This window comes from Petaurus breviceps, unplaced genomic scaffold, assembly GCF_028583685.1.
Source record: "Petaurus breviceps papuanus isolate PSGF00001 unplaced genomic scaffold, PetGlider_PUasm1.0 90845, whole genome shotgun sequence".
In the NCBI taxonomy this organism is placed as follows: Eukaryota; Metazoa; Chordata; class Mammalia; order Diprotodontia; family Petauridae; genus Petaurus; species Petaurus breviceps.
This window is the reverse complement of record NW_027187359.1, coordinates 15,976,866-15,991,106: the sequence shown is the minus strand read 5'-3', so window position 1 is coordinate 15,991,106 and position 14,241 is coordinate 15,976,866. Positions and strand designations below refer to the sequence as shown.

Sequence of the window (14,241 nt, the reverse complement as noted above, 5' to 3'; positions counted from 1 at the left end):
TTTTACTCTTTCTTTTCCCCTAGGCAACAGCAACATTGTCTTTTCTGTCCCTCATTTAAGAGGTTGGGTATCTTCCTCTTCCTTTGTCTCCCACATACACTCCAGTCCAAAGACTGAAATATTCCTGAGAAACATCTCTTAGAGTCCTTCTCTTATTTTCTGATCAACAAAACAAGGGAGTTGACTTAGATGACCACTAAACTTTCCTCCAGAAAGCTAAACTACTGTAACTTCTTAGAGTTCCCATTTTTTTTTTTTTTTTTGCCTTTTGGAGGGCAATTGGGGTTAAGTAACTTGCCTGAGGTTACATGGCTAGTTTTTTTGTGTGGGTGTTAAGTGTCTGAGGCCAGAACCGAACTCGGGTCCTCCTGACTCCAGGGCTGGCAATTTTTTACTCACTGAGCCACCTAGCCGCCCCTTAGAGTTCCCATTTCTAATGTTTCTTTCATTCCATATTATTTCTTATAACCAAAGTAGTATACCAAATATGCCCACTGTTTAATCATCAGTTTCTTTAAATCTTTCCAGTTGCTCCTTGCAACCCAGCGTATAGAGGTTAAAATTGAACTTATATCCTACAGGAAGGTCTCTAATACCCAGCCTATCTGTTTAACTATACTGCCTTTTGCCATGTGACTACTAACTCCTCATACAACCAGCTAGGTCTACCTGCTATAACCTAAATAGTAAGCCCCCTCTCCCCACTTTGGACTTTTAAGTTTTCCCTGATGTCTAGAAGAGTCCCTCCCTTCCACTCTGTTGTTCCATTTTCTTATCCCACCTTTTGTTGTTTCATTTGTTTGTCATTTTCTGGAGTGTATTTATGCCATTAAGTATCCGAGACAATAATGATTATTCCCTGGATATTTTTAAGTTGCTTTATTACTTGAAGCGCACCAGGGGTATTCTAAGTGATCTACTTCACTTTCTTGTTCTACCTGTTCATTTAAAAAATGTAAATGAATACAATATCACAATTCCAACCATTATAACCTGCATCATATTTCCTTATAACACAAGACCTAAATCAAGTACCATTCAGTTCTTGGTTGTCCATCTTGATGAAAAATGTATCTAAATACTTTGTATATTCATATGTATTTCTGATAAAATGTATCCTTGAGATAGGGATTTTTCATTGTTTGTATTAGTATCCACAGAGTCTAGCACAGCATAGCGCCTGAGACATAGTCAGTGATTAATAAATGTCTACTAAATGATTGATAAAGCAAGAAAAGAACATACCGTTTGAATCTGTTGGCCTTATGCACCTCTTTTCTGTAGTGTCCAACACCATTGGATGGGTACAGAAACAGTTGTAAGATCCTTCAGTATTAATGCACTGACCATCAATGCAACTGTTTGGATCTTGACATTCATCCATATCTTAAATATAAAAAAAAATGAAGGAAAATAATATAAGATACACCAGATTCCTGATTGGCTTCTTTCAAATAATTTTAAGTCTGTACTAAAGTAGAACAACTCTTACTTCAAAATTCTGCATTTTAAAATAAAACAAAACACAACCTAAAAGAAACAAAATTCTATTTTCTCTTCATTTGAAATAATGAGAAATCTGATGTCATTGAACCAGGAAAGAAAATATCTTTGGCCAGGGTATTCTTTGAAATTCAAGGTAAAAAGTCTTATGACTGGGGCAGGTAGGTGGTTCAGTGAATAGAGCACCGGCCCTGGAGTCAGGACGACCTGAGTTCAAAACCAACCTCAGGCACTTGACACACTTACTAGCTGTGTGACCTTGGGAAAGTCACTTAACCCCAATTGCTTTGCCTTCCCCCCACCAAAAACAAAGAAAAAGTCTTATGACTGTGGTTTCAAAACTACTTTCTTTACTATGTTTCTCTGGTTAATCTATGTGGTTTTTTCCTCGCTGAAAAATTCTGTATCCGTGTTAAAAAAAAAAAAGAGCACTAATTCATATGGTACAAATGATGAAACAGGAGATTGCACATATTATAGAAATACTTCAGTTGAACCAATGGCCTGAAATATAATTCCGTGTCGAGTACTGACTCTCTGACATGTGTTCAGAAGTAATACTGAGTTAAAAAAATAAGTTTTGTTCAAGCAAGAGATCCATAAAATATTTTGAGTTTTTTAGCACTTGATTTGAAGGGCAAAGGGGGAGATGAAAAACAATTTTTATTGCATGGCCCCAACTATTTACTTTTTCCATATTTAAAAAAATAACACATGGTACAATAAGACTTACCAAAACATTGTAGTTTAACTGGATCATAATATGTGCCTTGCTTACAGTAGCATTCATAGCCAGGCTGGGTATTCAAACAAAAGCCATTTTTGCAGATTTCTTGACCAAATAGTTGACATTCATCTGCATCTGTGGACAAAATATCAGGGAAGTTTATGACAATGAATTTATCATCACACACACTTTCATTATCTTTTATTTTAAAAGAAAGGAATAATCATTAGATTCTTCTATTTTGAAATACCACAGGTACAATTCTAATCAATCTTGTTTTATAAAGGTAAAGAAATATATACTTTTTTTTTGTTTTTTGGAAGGGACAATTGGGGTTAAATGACTTGCCCAAGGTCACATGGCTAGTTTTGTGTTAAGTGTCTGAGGCTGGATTTGAACTCAGGATCTCCTGACTCCAGGGCTGGTGCTCTATTCACTGTGCCACCTAGCCGCCCCAAGAAATATATACTTTTAAAATTATGAGGGAATAATCAGAAAAAACACAACCAAAGCAAATAGTTATAAGAAAAAAATTATGAAACAACCCAATGTATTCAGCAATAATGCAAAAATGCCACTGTACAATATCCCCTTAAAAAGATAGTCAAACACAAGAAAATATTGTGTTGGTGTACAGGAATACAGGGATATACCTTTTTGGAACAAAGAATTCTCAGTGAAAAATTTCTATGGGCAGAACTTCCTTGGAATGCAATTCATTATACTGTGTGTATCTTTCAAAGAAAAAAAAACATGCAAACAACAATTTGCTAGTGAAACAGATAAAATCACACAGGTATGGTGCTTCCCTTTTAATTTTAGTATCCACCTCAATAGGAAAAGTGATGTTAAATATTATTTTTAAAAGCAATATATCTTCAAGTTATTGTTTTTTTCCATTTTAATACTGAAATTTAAGTATGTTCATTAAAATATTAGAATATTTTTTTATTTCTGATTATGAAACAAAGAGAAACCAATACTTTAGCTTTCCAAATGTAGATGGGCTACAAAAATATTTTGAGTAACTCATTTCTCTAGTCATTATGCATCTTCTGATTTATTTTTTTAGGTTCTACTTTGAATCTATAACATCATTCAAAGGACTGCAAAAAAGAAAGATGCAAAAATGCAAGAAAAAAGACAGAAAAGAAAGGAAAAACCCTACATTTTCTTTCATCTTCGTGAAATAAAAACTCATTGGAGATGGAGAAACATGCCCATATTTATAGATTTGAAACTAATGAAGGCTGTACATATATAGAGGAAATAGAAGGGGTAGTAAGGAGGTTTATATTTCTAGACCTACTTTCTTTTTCATTTTCTCCCATCTCTCCATTAGTAACAAATATTGGTAGTACCAGGATAACTAAGAAAGCTCTACTGGAAATAACAACAAAGTTATAATTATGGCAAAAACCCTAAGACCTGCCTAATAACAAACTATATGGCTTCTGATCTCTCTGTTTCTTTGGCAGAGATAGAACTTTTTCTGTCTCTGCCAAAAAAATGACAAGAATTTTTTTTTTTTTTTAAGCAATCAGGGTTAAGTAACTTGCTCAAGGTTACACGGCCAGTTATTTCTGGGTGTGGTGCTGAGTGTCTGAGCCCGGGATTCGATCTCCAGGTCGTCCCAGCACTGGAGCCGGTGCTCTTACTCGCTGAGCCACCTGGCCGCCCCAAGAATTTTTGACATCATATTCTTCTACAACAAAAATAAAGTTCTTATAGGACTTGTGTGCTTCTTTAAATGTGTGATTGGTTCTCACCTTTGTAGTGCTGACCAGTGACACTATAGGATGAGCGGTCGGTGGGGATGAAACCTTTTCCTTCAGGACACATTTCAGTGAATTCAGCTGATTCCAGAAAAGAGAAAATCATTAAAATAAAAAATTTTCTGATGGGGGAAAAAAGTAAAACCAAATCCACCCACTGATTTACTATGTCCTAATTATTCCTGTGCATATCAAATCTCCCCAGTATAACATATGCTATTTGAGGGGAGGGACTGTGTCTTTTTTATTTTATTATTGCCAGTGTCTTACACATATAAAGTACTTAAATAAACATTTGCTGAGTGAATCAAAACATTTTAACTAAATAGTAACATTGAATTCTCATGCTCAAGTAGCTTTAAGAAAAAACCTGTCCAAGTCAGACATGTCAGTCATTGAACATTTACTAAGTGCCTACTATGTGGCAAGAACTGTGCAAATGTTGGTGATACAAAAAATGGCAAAATACAGTTCCTGCCTTCCAGAAGCTCAAATGGGGGAGACAACAAGCAAATATGTACAAACAAATTATATACAAGATAAATAGGAAACACTTAAATGAGGAATAGCAGTGGAATTAAGAGGAGTTGGGAAAGGCTTTCTTGGAGAAGATGGGATTTTAGTTGGGACTTGAAGGAAGCCAGGGAAGCCACCAGGACAGAGTAGAGGAAGGACAGCAGTCCAGGAATGGAAGACAGTCAGAAAAAATACTAAGAGATATCTCATCTTGTTTGGGGAACAGCAAGGAAGCCAGTGACACTGTGTCAAAGAGTACATAGCAGGGGGTAAGGTGTAAGAAAACTGGAAAGGTAGGGGTGGAGTAAGTCATAAAAGGCTTTGAATTTCAAACAGAGGATTTTGTATTTGATCTTTTGTATTGAAGCAACAGAAAATCACTGGAATTTATCGAATTGGGGATGACTTGGTTGGACTGGATTATTAGGAAAATAATCACTGGTGGCTAAATGAAGGATGGATTAGAGTGGAGAGAGACTTGAGGCAAGTAAATCTACCAGTATGCTATTGCAATAGTCCAAGCATGAGTTAATGAGGACCTGCACCAGGGTGGTGGTAATATCAGAGGAGAGATGGGGATGAATTATGGCCCAACATCTCAAAAATAAACAAAACAAATGGATAAACTTAACTTCATCTTATGACCACTTAAATGTAGGACATTCTTTGTATACCAGAGCTCAAACTGGCTCTATGAATAATCTGTCAAATATTTTGTTATTTCAAAGGTTTAATAAGGAAATATTCAAGATAAAAAGTTAACTAATTTAACATTACTCTGTCAAAGACTTATGATTTTAATAGTGTGGGAAGTTCTGCCCCTGAGAAAAATTTAATCCTGTTTATCATTTGTTGTTTGAGGCTCTGAGATGTTGACTCTCCCATGGACACAAAGCTAGTAAATATCTGAGGCAGGATTTAAACTTTAATCTTTTGGAGTCTAAATCCAAAACTTTATCCATTTTGTCACACTATCTTACTCTTGGCATTAATATGCAAATGATTACACTATCTTGCCATTTAGCTATTAAGTACTAAAGTAGAGATTTTATTTTTTAATATCTAAAATGGTATTATCTCTAATCAATTAGGCAGCAGTCAAGATAAGGCCAGTATCTCTTGCAGCTCATAGTAAATAGCTTAATTACTAAAGTACTACATTTGCCTAAGTAACTATGATCCAAAACTCAACATTTACATAAAGAACCATGTAAGTTCTAACTCTTATTAAGTGGTCCTGTGTTATGGAACTAAATAACAAGGTTCCATTGCTATAGTCAAAAATGAAAAAAAATTAAACAAACTATCTAGAAAGTCTATTGGCAGCATCAGCACCAAACAACCCAGGAAGCATTTCCTTACCAGTTCCAAAGACAGGACATGGGAAGATCTCACAGTTATCTCCCCATCCAGCACCTAATGTGCAGCAGCATTCTTGCTTAGTAACATTGGATGTCAGCACATTATCACAGAAATTGGCATCATTTAAGTTGTAGTAGCATTCTTTCTTTTCTTCTTTTTCTTCTTCAGGTTGATCTACATCTACCTCTGAAAGCAGGAAGGGGAAGGGTGGAACAAAGGAAAAGCTATATTAATATGACTTGCAAGGTCCATAACAAGGAAACAAGAGGATTCCAAAGAGACTCATTTAAGAAAGGTTTAAAACATCCTGTGACCATAGCATGGCTTTCTGCCTTCAGTACCAGATTCCTCTATTTGAGAAAAGAAGACAATAAAAGCTTCCCTACTGAATGCTGATAGACCTTGCCCACTGTAAGGGTCATAACAATACAAAACATTTAACTTTTAGATAACAAATCTTTTCTTAAACATTCAAATTTTGAAGTTTCTTTCCCAAATTAGGGAACATTCCTTAGTAGCAAAACACTTGCTTTAATCAATTGGAATTTTGTTTGACTCTCACCACTTAGAGGACACCCTGAATCTTTAATACACACACACACACACACACACACACACACACACACACTCATGCACACATGCTCCCAAAGCCTCTTTGCAAGAAAAAAAAAAACAAAGAGGAAAAATGGAAAGGTATTGCAGTAACTGGGAGCCTATAAAACAGTTCTTTATTACTGAATATTTAAGCCAAGCCCCAAAGCAGAAACCCTGGTACTGAAAGTCCAATTAGTCAATTCATAGATAAGCATTTATTAACTACCTCTTGTATAATTGGACAATGGGGGTACAAAGACTCTCAGTCCTTAACAAGTGCACATTCCATTGGAGGAAAACAATATGTTCAAAAGAAGTAAATAGAATATATAACAAAATAAACTGATTGGTGGGAGGCACTAACAACTGGGGGAATGGGAAAAAGTCTCTTGAAGAATCTGGCACTTAAACCAAACCCTGAAGGAAGGCAAAGGTTCCAAGAAATGCAGGTGAGGAGGGAGAACAGTCCAGGTTTCGGGGAAGAAGCCTACAAAAGTGACCAGTTTTTGCAGCCTGTGGCAAATTCATGGTCTCAGTTTAACATCATATAATGAGGATATTCCTTAGGTTTTAAAGTGTTTGTTATGACTACAATGAGTGCCTGTAAGCAAGATAACTGACTAGAGAAATTGCACCTAGGGAACTCCCTCCCTGAAACCCCAGGCAAATAGACATTCTCCATGATCTTCCTTGACTACCCTTTCGATGGTGTAGAAGTCATGGCCCCTAGGAGACCTATCAGGGAGACAAGAGAAAACCTTTGACTAACAGAGTCAAGCTTCTTTTTTAAAACATATTTTCACATTAGTTATGTTGCGAAAAAAAAAAAGAAATTGAACAAAAGAGAAAACCCATGAAAAACAAAAAAGAAAAAAAAGTGAAAATAATATGCTTCAATCTTTATTCAGACTCCATAGTTCTTTCTCTGGGTGTAGATAGCATTTTCCATCTTGAACCTTTTGGAATTGTCTTCGATCGTTGCATTGTTGAGAAGAGCTAGCTGATCATTATTATAGCTGATTATAGCACAATGTCACTGTTACCATGTACAGTGTTCTCCTGGTTTTACTCACTTCACTCAGCAGCAGTTCATGTAACTCTTTCCAGGTTTTTCTGAAATCTGCTTGCTCATCATTTCTTATAGCACAATAGTATTCCATCACAATCATATACCACAACTTATTCAACCATTCCCCAACTGATGGGCACCCCCTTAATCTCCAATTCTTTGCCATCACAAAAAAAGAGTACCACTGAACTTCTGCAAGCTTCTCAGATCCTTACTTGCCTATCACTTCCTTGCTGTTTTATATACCACAATGTAAACCATAGAGAGGTTAGACTTGTCTGAACACAGCATACCCCATTGGCACTGTGAAGCTAGCCTAAGTATTGGCTGCTTTTCTAGTTGATAAAGGTAAAATCACTTATGCTCACTTTAGCTATACTCTAAGCACATCTATCCCTAAGGCTCTCAGCATTTTGGGTGAATATCTTATAACTGTTGACAGGAGGATTTTTCCCAAGGCTTAGGAGATTTCTCCTTTTTCTAGTTCCCTGTTAAATCTACCTCCCTTTACTTTAGAAAAATTGAGAGACTTCATAATTCACAAGCACCCTGGTATAAATTTTTGGTAAATACTTAGTTCTAAGGAAATGCTACTAGGGCTCTATTCTAGAGGGTCCAACCAGTTTGATATGACTAGCATATATTCCTGGTCCATTTGTAATTCATTTGGCTTTAAAATGAATCCTTAGAAAGTAGTTAGGGGCTGATAGAAGGCAAATTTCTCCAATTTACAAATACAAGCTATAATGCTACAACAGGTTAGGGGGATATATGTTCCTCCTGTTCATGGTGTGAACACATTGAGATTGAGTGACATGTATAATCATGAAACAATCCAGAAGGTTGTCAAGGACATGCTGAATGACTTTTAGGGCATTGATCAGCCAAAAAATCCTATGTAAACTGATATTTACAATGTCTAAATTAAGTGTGAAAGACTGTCCTTGGCTTTAACTCACAAGATGACAAACCCCCAATAATTCCAATTAAAGATAAATGTAGGTCTCTTATTTTTTCCCTAGGATTTTTAAAGTTAGAGATAGGACACAGTAGTTTCTTATTTCATTGTATCCTCTGTACCAAATAGATGGTCTTTGTCTTTCTTAGGGACAAAGAAAAGAGGTGATTTGCTAGTGAACAATAAATATGAATAAATTCTTCCTTATTTTCCTGACTATATGGCCATATAGCTCAGTTTTCTTATTTATGGTATACACAAAATATTTATAAACATATAAATACAAATATTGATGTAGTGTTGTCCCAAAACAGAAATCTAATGGCCAGACAGCAAGTAATCTTTTATTCCTCTTTACCAAACATGCTTAGAAAGTTCTTGTACTCTGAAAGTATTTGGGCCTTATGACTCTTAAAGGTAGCTATCATTGCAAAAGAAAGTTCTTGGGCTCTCTTTATATCTGGAATCTATGCTCTATCATTCACTATGGGGATTGCGGTCAATCTTGATAACACAAAAGCAGTCCTAGCCACATTCATTGCCAATAAGCACCAGAGTTATATATCATCTGTAGTCATCAGTTTTGCCAAGTAGGAAAATGGTTTCTCAAACCTACCTAGCCCCTTCCCATAAAAATCTGCCTTTTAGTTACCATTTACTCTAGTGTGGTCTGTGGGCAAGTTGCCATTCCTTATTTTCTCATCAAGTTCATAAAAACAAAACTTCCTGATGCCCCCAGAGTCTATCATAATTTGCTTTATGTAGCCTTTCAATAATGCTCCAACACATTTCCTCTAAGATTACAAATGGTATGAGAGTTCCCCACATTTTCCTCCTGGTTTCTGCCAAGACCTGCCTAACTACCTCCTCCAAAGGAGAATTCCAACCTCAGTAATGCTGTTTGCTGCCTTTGCTTTTCATGGAGGACAGATCCAGGGGGCCCATTATTTAGGGGCCCAGGGTCTCCTACTGACTTCCATTTATATTGATTCTGGATTTTATTTCTTTTCTTCTAAAGATGAATTAGGATGACTTGACAAGGTCAATAACAAGGAGGGAAAGATGACTCCAAAGAGACTCATTTAAGAGAGGTCAAAAGCATTCTGTGACCATAAACATGAATTTCTTCCTCAGGATGAGATCACCAGGGGTAAACCCATCTCTGATTTCTCCTAACAAAGTGAAATCCCTGCCTCTGTACCTTCAATCACACACTAAATCAGTCAGATTGCTTAGCCTTTCTAAATCCTGGGGTGACACAAGTTCTGGAAATTCTTGAGTTTATCACTCAACCTGTTCATGGGGAAAAAAAGCTAACTCTCAGAATAAAATGGCTCAAAGTCTCAGAAATCCATTTATGTATTGAATTAATAGCCAATTTCCCTTAATTCAACATCAAGCCCATAGCATCCCTCTTCCTCTTAATATATTCAAAGATGACCCCAAAACTCAACTTCTAGTACTACCAAATTAAGCTGAATCACTCTGGTCTCCCAAACCTAAGTATCATCCACATATGAATAGGGCAAAGCTTCTTCACTAATTTTTAAAATGTTTTTATATTTATCTGCCTTTTCCAAAAGCATCCTAGAATATTAGATATAGCCCTGGACATGGAGAAAGGAAGACATAGCATCAAATTCTGCCCCATATACTTACTCTCTGTATGACCCTAGGCAATCTCTCTGAGGCTCTTTCCTCATCTACAAAATGAAGATAATAATAGCATCTATCTTTTAGGGTTGCTGTGAGAATTAAGTGAGATATAGTATATCTAAAGTACTTAAAAACCTTAAAATGCTAAATAAATCCCAGCTATAAACATTACTATTCATCCAGTGTCTCCTATTTTCACAACATGATACTTCCTTTCCTCCTCACACATGTCCCTGAATGTCCTGTATTCCACTTACTGGATAGAAATCATCCTTAAGAAATAGTATGTTACATTTGTTAACAACACACCATGTATTTTCCTATTGTCCTTTGGATCAAGAGGAAATTTATATCTCCCAAAGTCGTGATATCATAAGATTCATAGCTGTGTAGAAGAGAATATTGGTCAAACAGATGGGCCTTTATGGCACAGACTAGGTTAAGTATCAGTTCACTTCCAAGCACTTCCAAATACCACAGTTGTACAAAAAAATCTATTAGGAATTAAATTGAGACTTGTGTCTTAAGAAATTAAAAAAATTGATTCTGCATGATTTCAAACAAGACAGAAGTAGTATTTTTTTTATTTTGGTAAATGCTGCTGATTTTCCCTAGAATTTTTTCCTCTGGACCAAGAAATGAAATGAAATTTGTTGTATTTTTCATGTTTTCCCTGAGAAGTAAGAGTATGGATATTACATAAGGGAAATGACCCCTTAGAGAATTATTTTATTCATGTTTTATTTTTGTTGTTACTTGTTCTCCTAATATTTTCTGTCCAGAAGTTTAAAGGTCCACTGTTTACACAGCTGAAGTTGGGGGTTATCCAGATTCAGGTACTCATCAGTATTAGGAAAGAGATAAAACTCATTTAAAATTATTCCTCAAAGGTCATTCTGTGAAAAAAAAATCACAATTTCTCTCTATATTGTTAACCTTTTGATAGTTCATTTTTGTACTTAATGCATTTGTCTACTGGAAAAACCTGATTAGTAAATGTTTCCCATATTAACTTCAGGATTTCTCATGATTTTAGTTTATTGTTGCCAAGAATGGAAGATGTCAACTAGAGGATAGTTATGAAAGATCAAATATTTCCATCTTTATGACTTTCTGCAGAAATGTCTTTTATTTTCTTATAAATAAGCGACCACAAAGTGGATCAACCATGAAAATCAGTTTATGTCAGTCACATGCCCTGGACTTACTACCGTGTTTCCCCGATAATAAGACACTGTCTTATTATTTTTTTGGACAGAAAAACACCAGAGGGCTTATTTTCAGGGGAGGGCTTATTTTAATGAACATTGACAGCAATTTTAATAAACAGGTAAATGTGAACAAAAAAATGTACCTTTATTCAATAAGCAAATCACTGGGGAAGAACAGGATGATGCACTCACTGCTGCAGCTCTGATTGGATGCAGCTCGGAGCGCGGAGTGCGTTTCACCTGGGGGTGGGGGGGACGGTGCATACAGAGGGTACCGTAATGTAGCGTGTAGCGCAGGGGATCACCTTCACTACAGTAGCAATCTCAATAGGGCTTATTTTCGGGGGAGTTCTTATTTTAGAGGAATCTTACAGAGTAAGGGGAGGGCTTATTTTCGGGATGGGTCTTATTATCAGGGAAACAGGGTAGAAATTTAATCAACTATATTTCTTACTAAACAAATTTTCACTTTAGATAAGAATTTATATTACAAGTGAACTTGGGGTAAGCACATAAATGTTAGTAGTAACAAAAACAATAACTCAAACTTTTAGAAATATTTTAAGATCTACTAGTTTCTTTATAAGACTAGGCAGTAGGTAGCATATTATTATTCCCATTTTTCAGATGATAAAATTGAGGCTTAGGGAGTTTACATGAATAAAAAGCAACGAAATTTACAAAGGGTGAGTCCAAATTTACAGACTCTGAGTTCAGTGTAGAAAGGAATAAAGAGAAAGAAGCGACAACAATAGTTTCCTTATTTAACATGGAAATCTGAAATTCCTTCCAGTTCAGTGTCATAGCAACATGTTAACATGACCAACAAAAGCATGTTTACATTTTTGTTTTCTTTTGTGAGGTGGACAAGGTGTAAATTAATCACTGTTCATTGTCTAAGCTCAGCATCCAATGGTAGCCTGTGCAGTGACTGACTGGTTTCCTTGCTATAATAAAGGAATGATAGATTGGAGTTACCAGAATACTGTATACTTTGCAAAAGATAATTTTCATAAGTTTTTGTACAAACAAAACTAATGCAACCAAGATTAGGAGGGAAGCTGAAAACTGGGACAGAATTTTTACAACTAGTGTCTCTGATAAAGGCCTCATTTCTAAAATATATAGAGAACTGAATCAAATTTATAAGGATACAAGTCATTCCCCAATTGATAAATGGTCAAAGAATATGAACAGGCATTTTTCGGAGGAAGAAATTAAAGATATCTATAGTCATATGAAAAATGCTTTAAATCACTATTGATTAGAGAAATGCAAATCAAAACAACTCTGAGGTACCACATTATACCTGTCAGATTGGCTAACATGAGAAAACAGGAAAATTATAAATGCTGGAGAAGATGTGGGGAAATTGGAACACTAATGCATTGCTGGTGGAGTTAACAGCTGATCCAACCATTCTGGAGAGCTATTTGAAACTATGTCCAAAGGGCTATAAAAATGTACACTTTATCCCAGCAATACCACTTCTAGGGATGTATATCAAAGAGATCATAGAAATGGGAAAAGGATCCACATGTACAAAAATATTTTTGCAGCTCTTTTTGTTGTGGCCAAGAATTAAAAATTTAGAGGATGCCCATCAACTGGGGAATGATTGAACAAGTTGTGGATTATGAATGTAATCGAATTTTATTGTGCTATAAGAAATGATGAGCAGTCTGACTTCAGAAAAACCTGGAAAGATTTATATGAATTGATGCTGAGCGAGGGGAGCCAGGAGCACATTGTACACAGTTACAGTCACATTGTGTGATGAATAACTTTGATAGATTTGGGTAGACAACTCCAAAAGGCTCATGATGGGAAGTGTTATCCACATCCAGAGAAAGAGTCTGAATGCAGATTGAAGTATAATATTTGTTGTCTCTTTTTTTTGTTTTGTTTTTTTCTATCTTGTGGTTCATTCCATTGATTATGATTCTTCTTTATAACATGACTAATGTGAAAATGTTTAATATGAATGTATATGTAGAGCCTATATCAGATTGCATGCTGTCTTAGGGAGGGGGGAGAGCAGGGAGGAGGAGAAAATTTTAAACTCAAAAGTTGGTGGAACTGAATGTTGTAAATTAAAAATAAATAAATAAAATTTTAAGAAGAGAGAAAAGGAAAAAAATATTATTTTCATTAATTCTCTTACCTGGGAGACTTCATATTGGGAAACTTTTGTGTTTGCTGTTTGTTTATTCTCTTCTAGGACTTTCAAATATCAGCCTTCCCTAGTCCCTTCTCTTCTATTGTGTTAGCCTGCAATAGAGCTAACTAGTCTCTTAATAAGCCCAAAAGAGAACTCATGATATTTTCCCAAAAACCCATCCCTGTTCCATACTTTCCTATTTCTCTTGGTGGCAACATTACCCTTCTAGCTACTCAGGTTTACAATACTGGGTGTCATCCTCCTACCTTTAATCTTTATATCTAATAAGTTGCAAATCTTGTCAATCCTACCTCCATGATATCTCTCAACTGCCTGTCTCTCTAAGAGAGTTTTGACCCAATTTCACCCTATCACTTCACACAAAAGTCTTCTAATATGCTCTTTCTGTATCATTTCTCCTATTTCATTATTCACAAAACTGTCAACTGATAGCCCAAAGATATAGATCTGACCATATCAAACCCTCCCTCATAGGCAATGAAGATATTAGTACTCTTCCTTCCAGCAACATATGTTACTGAGTACTTACTGAGTACTCTGTATAGATAAATATATATATATATATAAACATATATATGTATAATATGTGCAGTTACTATCCTTCTGCATTTAATATCCTTGAGATTGTCCTGTAGTCCCAGAGGCAGGAACAGTACATTGCATACAGTAGGGACTTATAAGTGCTTAT

General features: G+C 35.7%; 1 protein-coding gene across 10 annotated transcripts in view; it reads right to left on the bottom strand.

Moving 5' to 3' along the window:
- The window catches only part of LTBP1 (latent transforming growth factor beta binding protein 1), a 484,412-nt gene that overhangs the window by 29,120 nt on the left and 441,051 nt on the right, over positions 1-14,241 (bottom strand). For all 10 annotated transcript variants that reach the window (XM_069072171.1, XM_069072175.1, XM_069072174.1 and 7 more), the window contains 4 exons: positions 5,884-6,069; positions 4,000-4,086; positions 2,237-2,365; positions 1,246-1,386 (listed from right to left, as the gene is read on the bottom strand). In XM_069072171.1, coding sequence (XP_068928272.1) covers positions 1,246-1,386; positions 2,237-2,365; positions 4,000-4,086; positions 5,884-6,069 — 543 coding nt within the window. The remainder of the gene's footprint in view (positions 1-1,245; positions 1,387-2,236; positions 2,366-3,999; positions 4,087-5,883; positions 6,070-14,241) is intronic.